We start from the raw sequence: 12949 nt of genomic DNA, 5'->3' as shown, positions 1-12949 counted from the left end.
TGAGGGGAAGGATGGAGGGGTTCTACAATTGATGGGCGTTATTCATGATGCACTTTCGAGAACTGGATCACATCGAACATTGGGGGGGGGTATGTGTTACTGGTGACTATGGGTGATTCCTTATTACTTTTTGTCATTTGGTTATGTTAACATGCGGGCTAATGTTTGGGGGTTTGATGGGAGGATGGGATCGTTGTTATTGATATGGGGATTGACGTTACATTTGTTACTGATTATTGTTGGGTGTAAATTTGGGAGAAAATGTGAAAAAGGAGAATAAAAAATATTTTTTAAAAAGACAGCTGTGTATCTTTGGAATTCCCTTCCCCATGGTGTTGTGAATGCTCAGTCGATGAGTGTATATAAGACAAAGTTCAGTGGAATTTTACCACTAAATGAATAGAGGGATGTGGGGAGAGGGCAGGAAATCTCGTTAATACACTCGTTCATCCATAATCTTATTGAATGGGTGGTGCAGGAAAAGGACTGTGTGGACTTCTGTGCCTATTTTTATGCTTCCACAACAGTGGCCAGATTTTTCTGGCCCCACCCACTGCTGGGATCTTCAAGTTCCACTGGAAGTCAGTGGATATTTAGCTGGCCTGCTGCAGATCCTGCCAGAGGCCAGATCCGTACCAGCCTCCCTGGACAGGCGCCGGAATGTGGCGATTAGGGGCTTTTCACAGTAACTTCATTGAAGCCTACTCGTGACAATAAGCGATTTTCATTTCATTTTTCATTTCAGGCTGGAAAACCCCAGCCAATATCATAGTAAAGAATACAAGGCATTATTGACTTCCATTAGTTCACTTAGCCTGTAGCTATAATTCTGCTCGATAGTCTCTGGGAAAGAGGCTAATCATCCAATAACATGCAGAAAAATCTACGCAATAACGTGCAGAAAAATCTACGCATGATCTTCCTCACCTGTAAACTCGACTGAACGGGTGGATTCATGTAGGGAACATGTAGTGTTGTAGTAGCAGACACAGTGAACCTTCATTTTACATCCTCCAAAACAAATATGTTCTTGCTTTGATATCAGAACCATCACCACCACTCAGATGTTCTGCTTATCACAGCAGTTAGTGACGTGATGTACGGATTCCAATGCCAGTGTGGTGCGAGGTATATGGGCCATATGTCCCAAAAGTGGCAGACTTGCAAAGTGTCCAGCATTCTGACATTACACAACATTTGCTAAACAATCCTCAAGGGTCCCACGCTGACAGCCAATTTAAGATTATTAGTTGGGCTCGCAGTGTTTTGCATTTATGTGTGCTAGAAGCTATGTTTATTAATACATGAGGAAGTGAGCAAACAAATATGATGGACAGTAGGACCCTGAGGGTAATGAGTTCACAGACAGAGAACAAAGGGATGAGCACAGCTTGGCTAGGAAGGGGGAGGGGAGCTTTGCCTCGTGGAGAGAATAGTGAAAAGGATGCTGGGTAACAAGAGGCCAGGATTGGGAAAATGCGAAGTGAGCCAATTAGGATACATGACCAGGTCAGGAAGTGTGTAAAATGACGAATGGGAAGTTTGTATGCGAATCCTGATGTAATTTGAAGTATATCTCCAGTGTTCCTTTGTCCTGAGGTTCTCTTTATCCTGGGCTCTCAGAAGACAGTGTGTGTGTCCTGAGGTCCTATGGATTGAGTCAGCCTTGCAAGTTAGTTATTATTAAATGATATGATACCTGCAAATCCATCTCAGATTTTATTGAGTCCAGACTGGCCACAAAGAATCAGGAATTAACATACAGAGCCCTCTTCTTTGCATATGGAAAGAACACGGACACATTTTGCACTTATTCCAACTGAGTAAAGGAGGTGACAGACAAAATTTTGGTTAATTCCCCAGGACAATGTCCTGACCAGAGTTAACTGTTTGGCATGTATTTAAACAAAGCTTGGGAATCACAGAATAATAGCGCAGAAGTGGCCCTTTGGCCCATCGCGTCGGCACCAATGCATGAAAGACACCTGACCTGCCTACTTAATCCCATTGGCCAGCACTTGCATATTTCTGAAGCCCTCCTCACGCTGGAGCCGACAATTCATCCCCAATTCCTCCAAGCATGTGAACCCCCACTCCAAAAACAAATCCTTCATCTCTTCACCCCCTCTCCTCCGATCCGTCCTCCCTGGCTCAAACCCATGGTTCCCTCTTATCAGCATTAACCTCGAGCCTGCCCTCAACTTAAAGTGCTGTCGAATTTAGCTGCAAATTTTCAGCGTGGCTACCACCACAGGGCTACCCAAGTACATCCCTGGGGCAACCGGTAGCGGCTCCGTTGCCAACGCCCGAAACCCGACTCCCGACACGGACCTGCCTCCATCCACACCCATAAAGCCTCCGTCTCCCTACTCCAGCCTTACACCTCCGCATTCGCCGCCCAGTAATAGTGCCACAAGTTCTGAAGGGCCAACACACCCAAACTCCACCCCTTTGGAGCGTCAATTTGCTTCTCCTAGCCACATTCCCTGGCCACACAAACAATGTGACCAGCCTATCAACCCCCTTAAAAAATGACTTTGGTAAAAAGACCCAGAGACATTGAAACAGAAACAAGAAAAGTGGCAGAATGTTTATCTTCACTGCCTGCACCCAGCCTGCCAATGACAAGGGGAGACTATCCCACCGCAACAAGTCCTCTTTCATCCTCCCAACCAAGCTCGTGAAATTGAGCTTATGAAGTCTACCTGCAACCCTAAATATTTAAAATCAGTTGTTGCTACCTGGAATGCAACCTTCTCACTCCTGCCCCAGCACCTGAAGGAGACACAACAAAATATTTGCTTTTCCCTAGATTCAACTTGAACCTCGAATCTCCTTAGCAAACCCATTATACCCCTTATCAACAAGCTTGGGTCCAAGATATACAACAGCAGATCGTCCACAAGGCACCCTGTGCTCTACCCCAACCCCCCCACCTCACTATCCCCCTTCCATAAGTCCAAAGGGGTCACATGGGGCATCCCTGCCTCGTTCCCCAAAATAATGGAAACACCCCGAATTCATATCGTTCGTCCATACACATTGCATAATAATTTCACCTAAGCCACAGTTTAGGGGCGCAATCCCAAATTTCTCCAGCATCGTTAACAGATAGCTCCACTTCACCCTGTGAAACACCTTCTCCGCATCTAGTGCCACCACCACATCCAGCTCCCTTCCCTTTGCCGGAGAAAGCACCACATTCAGCAGCCGCCGCAAATTCGGTGACAGCGGTCTGCCCTTAACGAGCCCCATTTGATCCTCCCCAACCACCTCTATGAGGAATTCCTCCAGCCTCAGCACCAGCATTGTCCATATCTTCACAACCACGTTCAGTAGAAAAATGGGCCTGTACGTGCCACACTCTACTGGATTCTTCTCTTTTTAAAGTAATAATGAGATGGATGGCTGCCCCATCAGCTCCGGCAATACTCCCCTAACCATCGCATCCTCAAACATTTCTACCATCAGAGTGTCAACCTATCCTTGAATTGTTTATAAAGTTCCATCGGGAACCCATCTGGCCCTGGTTCCTTATCTGACTGCATCTTCCCTACCACTGCCTGCTCTTCTTCCACCCCCATTGGTTCCTTAATCCTGCCCTCCTCCTCCTCTACCTCCGGGCACTCCAAAAATTCCTTCATTTCCGACTCATCCTCCGGCGACTCCGACTTATACAAGTCCCTATAAAAGTCTTCAAATGCCTTATTCACCTGCTCCGACGCCACTACCAACCTACCCATCCACATAATTTTCCTTGTTGCAGTCTGCCAACAAAGCTGGCCCAACAGCAATCGACTGGCCTTTTCGCCATCCTCATCGACAACCCCCTTGGACCGCCCTCCCCGCGGATAGATGATCAAGCTGCACCAGCAATCCTTCCTCCTCACCAAAAGTCCTGGCTCCAGTCCTCCGCGTATCTCCCATTTACCTATAAAGTCTCCTCTTATCAGCCGCTGCTGCTCCTCCCACGCCTCCCTATCCATGAATGAAATGACCTTGCCCCTTATTACCGCCTTCAACACCTCCCAGATCAATGATGGTGAGACCTCCACATTCTGGTTAAACCACACGTACTCCTCCATCAGCTTCCCCATTTCAATTCAAAAATTCAGGTCAGCCATCAAACCCACACCTAGCCTCCTCGCTGGCCTCTGGGCTGGCTCCTTCTACCATATCACATCCACCCACTGCCGGGCATGGTCCAATATCCCGATCGCCGAATACTCTGCCTTCCTCAGCCCAGCTTGCAGCACCTTCCCCACCACATAAAAGTCGATCCTCGAGTACACCTTATGCACCAGCAAAGAGAACGAATACTCCTTATCCTGTGGATGTTAAACCCTCCACAGGTCCACACCTTCCATCTCCAATACTCCCTTTTCAACAAGGCTAAATTGTTCATTTGACATTTGCTAATTTTGTGAATGTCCCAATGAATGCAAGACAAAAAGCTGTGACATTTCTTTTTAGCTCCCACTGGGACCAGCCAACTGCTGAATTTATTCCAGCTTGGTCTGTGAACCACTGCAGACACTCATCCAGAGGAGGTGCAGCACAAAGCGCTTCAAACCGCTAAGTGTGTGTGACAGAATTCATTCATTTCAACAGAACTGAATATCTCTTGTGCCTTGTCATCATGATGTAGCATCCTCAATGTCTGAAGTCTGTGAATCATGGCCTACACCATGACGTTACTATGGGGAAAGAAAAGGAGACAGCCTTGAAGAGCCACCTCTACATTACAGGGATTGAATCACTGGCATCACTCTGCACCCCAGTTAAACCATCTAGCCAACTGAGCAAACCTAACCTATAGTATGAGGGGCAAGAGCAATTTGCTCTATTCGTATCTCCACTTTAAAACTATGTTACACCGGGTGTCCTTCACGGTCACTGGGCCAAAACCCTAAACTACCCGATCAGCAATCTGGGTGTGACAATACGACATGGACTGCAGAAATTCAAGGAAGCAGCTCGTCAGCACCTTTCAAGAGAAGTTAGGGATGGGCAATAAATTGCAGCCTAGCCAGTGAAATATTGATTTTAAAACTAATTTGAGAGCTGTCCATGATCGTCTCTAAGTGTAAGGAATATGTACTGGGACTACATAAAAAATTTAAAACAGAATAATCCTACTGGCTTAACAGTGAGTGATGTGGAGAGTCAGGACCTATCATAATTTTGAAAATAACATCACATTTTGACAAGATCTAATTCAGGCAGATTAGATCTTGCCTCTATCTTTGCATCCATACTCAGGAGAAGAATGGGCCTGTACAACCCACACTCTACTCAATTCTTCTCCTTTTAAAGTAATAGTGAGATAGATGCCTGACCCATCGCATTCAGCAATACTTGCCTAACCATCACATCCTCAAACATTTCAACCATCAGCGGTGTCAACCTATCCTTGAATTTTTTTATAAAGTTCCACCGGGAACCCATCTGTTCTGTGAAATACAATCTAATCTGTGAAAATTCACAAGATGAAGCCACACTCAGGACACAGTTTGCATGGCCGAGGATAAATCGTCAGCCAGCTCCGTCAGTGAAGGCATTGAGGGTCATACTTAACTACACAGGGCACTGCACTCCTTTGGTATGAATGATTGCATAACTACATTCCTTATTTAAACCCCATTTCCACTTTCACAGTGCAACATTCAAGCTCTACTATAACTACACCATTACAATAGCAATGGGAGAGTCAAAAATCTCGCAGCATGGCATGGCATAACAGAAAATTATTGGAACTAATTTAAACATTGCCATTCTCACCGGGGAGGGTGGGGTTGGCGGGGAAGAGCAGTGGTTGCCCTAAACCTGTGATATTCAACAGCATAGAGTAGGAGAAATGCCCCACGGGATACAGTCCTGATGCAGTGTGTCCCAACTCCGCAAACACGCAGATCAAAGTTCCACATAAATCTTTGTTCAAAGCCAAACCGTATTCAGACCTGCTTGTCTAAACCCGCCTCACTCTCAAGACACTCTCCAAACATCCTGTTTCCAATCCTGGATAATTATATGAATACAAACAAAGCAATAATACGTTTGTAGTTTCTGGGCTATAATCAGTCAAGCAGCTGGTGTGTGCACGTACTGTGCTGTGAAAAAGTCACAGATCACAGGGAGAAACACTGGCAGAAAGAATAAGGCCCTGCTTTGATGGAAAGGCGATGATGAGTTAAAAAATTTTGGACACTAATTTTAATTGCGCACGATGATGTATTAGCAACGCCATTTCAGTTGTGTCAGTACGGTGGCAGAATGGACATAGATAGATAGAGAAATACAGCACAGAACAGGCCCTTCGGCCCACGATGTTGCGCCGAACTTTTGTCCTAGGTTAATCATAGAATTTTGGACAATTTTTCATGGCCAATCCACCCAACCTGCACATCTTTGGACTGTGGGAGGAAACCGGAGTACCCGGAGGAAACCCACGCAGTCACGGGGAGGATGTGCAGACTCCACACAGACAGTGACCCAAGTCGAAATCGAACTTGGGACCCTGGAGCTGTGAAGCAATTGTGCTATCCACAATGCTACCGTGCTGCCCTTAAGAAGTTAACCTACACTCCATTATTCTACCCTAATCCAAGTACCTATCCAATAGCCGCTTGAAGGTCCCTAACTTTTCCGACTCAACTACTACCACAGGCAGTGCATTCCATGCCCCCACTACTCTCTGGGTAAAGAACCTACCTCTGACATCCCCTCTATATCTTCCACCATTTATCTTAAATTCATGTCCCCTTGTAATGGTGTGTTCCACCCGGGGAAAAAGTCTCTGACTGTCTACTCTATCTATTCCCCTGATCATCTTATAAACCTCTATCAAGTCGCCCCTCATCCTTCTCCGTTCTAATGAGAAAAGGCCTAGCACCCTCAACCTTTCCTCGTATGACCTACTCTCCATTCCAGGCAACATCCTGGTAAATCTCCTTTGCACCTTTTCCAAAGCTTCCACATCCTTCCTAAAATGAGGTGACCAGAACTGCACACAGTACTCCAAATGTGGCCTGACCAAGGTTTTGTACAGCTGCATCATCACCTCACGGCTCTTAAATTCAATCCCTCTGCTAATGAACGCTAGCACACCATAGGCCTTCTTCACAGCTCTATCCACTTGAGTGGCAACTTTCAAAGAACTGTGAACATAGACCCCAAGATCTCTCTGCTCCTCCACATTGCCAAGAACCCTACCGTTAACCCTGTATTCCGCATTCATATTTGTCCTTCCAAAATGGACAACCTCACACTTGTCAGGGTTAAACTCCATCTGCCACTTCTCAGCCCAGCTCTGCATTCTATCTATGTCTCTTTGAAGCCGACAACAGCCCTCCTCACTATCCACAACTCCACCAATCTTCGTATCATCTGCAAATTTACTGACCCACCCTTCAACTCCCTCATCCAAGTCGTTAATGAAAATCACAAACAGCAGAGGACCCAGAACTGATCCCTGCGGTACGCCACTGATAACTGGGCTCCAGGCTGAATATTTGCCATCCACCACCACTCTCTGTTTTCTATCGGTTAGCCAGTTTGTTATCCAACTGGCCAAATTTCCCACTATCCCATGCCTCCTTACTTTCTGCATAAGCCTACCATGGGGAACCTTATCAAATGCCTTACTAAAATCCATGTACACTACATCCACTGCTTTACCTTCATCCACATGCTTGGTCACCTCCTCAAAGAATTCAATAAGACTTGTAAGGCAAGACCTACCCCTCACAAATCCGTGCTGACTATCCCTAATCAAGCAATGCCTTTCCAGATGCTCAGAAATCCTATCCCTCAGTACCCTTTCCATTACTTTGCCTACCACCGAAGTAAGACTAACTGGTCTGTAATTCCCAGGGTTATCCCTATTCCCTTTTTTGAACAGGGGCACGACATTCGCCACTCTCCAATCCTCTGGTACCACCCCTGTTGACAGCGAGGACGAAAAGATCATTGTCAACGGCTCTGCAATTTCATTTCTTGCTTCCCATAGAATCCTTGGATATATCCCGTCAGGCCCGGGGGACTTGTCTATCCTCAAGTTTTCAAAACGCGCAACACATCTTCCTTCCTGACAAGTATCTCCTCAAGCTTATCAGTCTGCTTCACGCTGTCCTCTCCAACAATATGGCCCCTCTCGTTTGTAAATACTGAAGAAAAATACTTGTTCAAGACCTCTCCTATCTCTTCAGACTCAATACACAATCTCCCGCTACTGTCCTTAATCGGACCTACCCTCGCTCTAGTCATTCTCATATTTCTCACATATGTGTAAAAGGCCTTGGGGTTTTCCTTGATCCTACCCGCCAAAGATTTTTCATGCCCTCTCTTAGCTCTCCTAATCCCTTTCTTCAGTTCCCTCCTGGCTATCTTGTATCCCTCCAGCGCCCTGTCTGAACCTTGTTTCTTCAGCCTTACATAAGTCTCCTTCTTCCTCTTAACAAGACATTCAACCTCTCTTGTCAACCATGGTTCCCTCACTCGACCATCTCTTCCCTGCCTGACAGGGACATACATATCAAAGACACGCAGTACCTGTTCCTTGAACAAGTTCCACATTTCACTTGTGTCCTTCCCTGACAGCCTATGTTCCCAACTTCTGCACTTCAATTCTTGTCTGACAGCATTGTATTTACCCTTCCCCCAATTATAAACCTTGCCCTGTTGCTCGCACCTATCCCTCTCCATTACTAAAGTGAAAGTCACAGAATTGTGGTCACTACCTCCAAAATGCTCCCCCACTAACAAATCTATCACCTGCCCTGGTTCATTACCAAGTACTAAATCCAATATGGCCTCCCCTCTGGTCGGACAATCTACATACTGTGTTAGAAAAGCTTCCTGGACACACTGCACAAACACTAACCCATCCAAACTATTTGATCTAAAGAGTTTCCACTCAATGTTTGGGAAGTTGAAGTCGCCCATGACTACTACCCTGTGACTTCTGCACCTTTCCAAAATCTGTTTCCCAATCTGTTCCTCCACATCTCTGCTGCTATTGGGGGGCCTATAGAAAACTCCCAACAAGGTGACTGCTCCTTTCCTATTTCTAACTTCAACCCATATTACCTCAGTAGGCAGATCCCCCTCGAACTGCCTTTCTGCAGCTGTTATACTATCTCTAATTAACAATGCCACCCCCCCCCCCCCACCTCTTTTACCATCCTCCCTAATCTTGTTGAAACATCTATAACCAGGGACCTCCAACAACCATTTCTGCCCCTCTTCTATCCAAGTTTCCGTGATGGCCACCACATCGTAGTCCCAAGTACAGATCCATGCCTTAAGTTCACCCACCTTATTCCTGATGCTTCTTGCATTAAAGTATACACACTTCAACCCATCTCCTTGCCTGCAAGTACTCTCCTTTGTCATTGTTACCTTCCCCACTGCATCACTACGTGCTTTGGCGTCCTGACTATCGTCTACCTTAGTTGCTGGACTACAGATCCGGTTCCCATTCCCCTGCCAAATTAGTTTAAACCCTCCCGAAGAGTACTAGAAAACCTCCCTCCCAGGATATTGGTGCCCCTCATATTACTGACTTGTAATCCAGCGGCTTATCATAGAAACACAGTGAGGGATACAGCGAAAAATCCATTTATGCCAGATTGTCCCCCCACATTGGATTATCTATTCACGTTGGTGGGCGAGGGCATGTGAATCCCAACAGGTCCCCAACACGTGCCCCTGGCGAACTGAACCTGCCGGAGGCCCACAGTTGAGTACAGCACAGGGGGTGGAAAGAGAGCCATGCCTAGGCAATAAACTGGACTTCCCCCTATTACTTCCCCTTTATCAATGTTTATCTATGGCTTGGGCAGAATTTTCTTCCTTGTTAAACACAGATGCAAAATAGTCCTTTAGCAACTCAGCCACACTCTCTTGTGTATAATTCCCATTTCTGGTCCCACTATTCTTAGCAGTTTATATGCTTATAGAAAACTGCTAATACTTTGTGTTCGCCGTCAATCTCTTTTCATACGCTGCATTCCTTATTTGTTTTATCCACTTCTCTGAATCTTCTATATGTAGCCTAATGATCAGAGATACAAGTTAATTTCTCACTGCAGCAGCTGGAGAAGTTAATTATTTAAATACATCCTGCAATCAGCAGTATGAATAATGCAAAGTACATTGTTCATTAATGGACTTTGGAGAAGGAAATTTTCTAACCTTACCCCCACCTTGCTTGTATGCGACTACTACCCTCCTAAACGGCCTCACAAACTATTCAATTGCATTTTCCTGCAGTGGTTCAAGAAGGTGACTTAGCAGCAATGTTTTCAAGGGCATAGGGAGCAGCAATAAATGCTGGCACTACCAGCAATACCCACATCACACAAATATCTGATGTTTTTCACTATCCATTTCTAACCGGTTCTACACAGACACAAGGTCAAAATACCCTAAGTTTCCAAGGTAAGAAATTACAGAAAATGTTGTTGGGAATGATTCCCTCTCGAAAATTTACAGGTTAGGGGCTGCAAGGCAATTGCCCAGAATTGTTAACCACCTCTGGGAACCATCCAGAAATGCGAGTTAAAATCGTTAACTTCAGGAGCAGGATTCTTAACATGTTCACCGACGGTCAAATTCTCTGGTCCCACGGTCCGCCAAATTCTCCGTCCTTGCTAGCAGCAGTAGTGGTGGGGACTTGCAACGGAGAATCCCAGCCTAGATGTTCTGCCAGGGCTATCCTTACGCCCTCAAAGCCAGTATTTCAACAGCGTACACTTTTAGGAAGACTGAGGATTTTGGCCAAGGGTGGTATCATGATCGGTACAGGCTTGGAGGGCCAAAGGGCCAGTTACTGTGCTCTTTTGTTTTTATTTACACAAGGGAAAAGGCTACAGTTGTATCTTACAGTGCACAAGTCCAAGGGGACCGACAGAATATCGGCCCGGGTTGAAGCAGTGGGTTTACAACTCCTGCTGCTGGTTTCCCATTAGGTGGCTCAATGGTGGGCACTGCAGCCTCACAGCAACTGGGACTTGGGTTCAGTCCAAAGATGTGCAGGATATGGGAGGTTACTGGGATAGGGTTGGAGAGTGGGCCTAGGAGGCTGCTCGTTCAGAGGGTTGGTGCAGCCCTCTTTCTGCATCGTGGGGGCAGCACGGTAGCATGGTGGTTAGCATAAATGCTTCACAGATCCAGGGTCCCAGGTTCGGTTCCCGGCTGGGTCACTGTGTGGAGTCTGCACGTCCTCCCGTGTGTGCGTGGGTTTCCTCCGGGTGCTCCGGTTTCCTCCCACAGTCCAAAGATGTGCGGGTTAGGTGGATTGGCCATGCTAAATTGCCCGTAGTGTCCTAAAAAGTAAGGTTGGGGGGGGGGGGGTGTTGGGTTACGGGTATAGGGTGGATATGTGGGTTTGAGTAGGGTGATCATTGCTCGGCACAACATCGAGGGCCGAAGATGTTCTGTGTATCTCCTGCCCGCTCAGTAGGGCAGTTAACACTCAAGGCAGCATGGTGGCACAGTGATTAGCACTGCTGCCTCACAGGGGACCCGGGTTCGATCCCGGCCCTGGTTTAGCTCACAAGGCTAAATCGCTGGCTTTTAAAGCAGACCAAGCAGGCCAGCAGCACGGTTCCATTCCCGTACCAGCCTCCCCGGCCAGGCACCGGAATGTGGCGACTAGGGGCTTTTCACAGTAACTTCATTGAAGCCGACTCGTGACAATAAGCGATTTTCATTTAATTTTCATTTCATGTGTCTCCCCGTGTCTGTCTCACCCCCACAAGCCAAAAAGATGAGCAGTGTAGGTCAATCGGCCATGCTAAATTGCCCATCAATTGGAAAAAGAGAATTGGGTACTGTAAAGTTATATTAAAAAATAGAAAAATGAATACTCCACAAAGCTCACAGGGAGATAGATGCATTGGAGATCCCCAAGTCCTTCATGGTCACTATAACTGCCCAGCCCCCACAAGCACCTCGGGTAACACCCACCAGAAAGGGCGAAAAATAGACCATTGGGCGGCACAGAATAGTATCTGATGGTAACCATGATGAAAATAATCCCTAACTGCTAACAAGCGGAAATAAAAATAGTTTTTTTTTTGCAAATTTTAACATCCCTGACGGTCTGGAAGTGATCCGTTCACAAAACGAAGAGCCCTCTCTCTCTCTCTGCTGTCTGCTTGTGTCCTTACATTATCCGTTAACGCAATCATTAACTCACCGCCTCGCTCCGTTAGAAGCCCAAGAAACACCCGAAAGATAAAGGTCTTGGCTGAAATTTCATGTTTCAACATGTTCTTTGTTGGCCTGATCACAGTTCCGATCCAAACCCCGTTGTCGCATTTAGAAACGGAGCAGAAGGGGAGGAGCATATGTCACACGCCACACCCGAACATCCAGGAGGGGGGAGGGGAGGGGAATAGGATGGGGACTAGGGTGGGGGAGGGGGGTGGGTGTGGGGGTGGGGACTAGGGTGGGGGAGGGGGGTGGGTGTGGGGGAGGGGACTAGGGTGGGGGGGGACTAGGGTAGGTGTGGGGGGGACTAGGGTGGGTGTGGGGGGAGGACTAGGGTGGGTGTGGGGGGGACTAGGGTGGGTGTGGGGGGACTGGGGTGGGGGGGAGGGGACTGGGGTGGGGGGGAGGGGACTGGGGTGGGGGGGAGGGGACTAGGGTGGGGAGGCGGAGGGGACTAGGGTGGGGGGGCGGAGGGGACTAGGGTGGGGGGGCGCAGGGGACTAGGGTGGGGGGGCGGAGGGGACTAGGGTGGGGGGGAGGGGACTGGGGTGGGGGGGAGGGGACTGGGGTGGGGGGGGAGGGGACTGGGGTGGGGGGGAGGGGATTAGGGTGGGGGGAGGGAAATAGGGTGGGTGTGATGATCGGAATACCTTGCCCCTTTAAGAGGCTTGTGATGATCGGAATACCTTGCCCCTTTAAGAGGCTTGTGATGATCGGAATACATTGCGCCACC

The 12949-nt window shown here is 47.4% G+C and overlaps 1 protein-coding gene across 5 annotated transcripts in view; it reads right to left on the bottom strand.

Annotated features, from left to right (window-relative positions):
* Positions 1-12385, bottom strand: part of LOC119976715 (SLAM family member 9-like) — a 46877-nt gene extending 34492 nt beyond the window's left edge. For all 5 annotated transcript variants that reach the window (XR_005462981.1, XM_038817441.1, XM_038817438.1 and 2 more), the window contains exon 1: positions 12203-12385. Coding sequence is in view for 4 of the 5 variants with exons in the window: in XM_038817441.1 (XP_038673369.1) it covers positions 12203-12353 (151 nt within the window). In the remaining variant the exon portion in view is untranslated. The remainder of the gene's footprint in view (positions 1-12202) is intronic.
* Positions 12386-12949: the final 564 nt, after the last annotated feature.

This window comes from Scyliorhinus canicula, chromosome 13 (assembly GCF_902713615.1).
Source record: "Scyliorhinus canicula chromosome 13, sScyCan1.1, whole genome shotgun sequence".
Lineage (NCBI taxonomy): Eukaryota > Metazoa > Chordata > Chondrichthyes > Carcharhiniformes > Scyliorhinidae > Scyliorhinus > Scyliorhinus canicula.
Note: the sequence above shows the minus strand (reverse complement) of the source record. Positions and strands in the feature narration are given on the sequence as shown.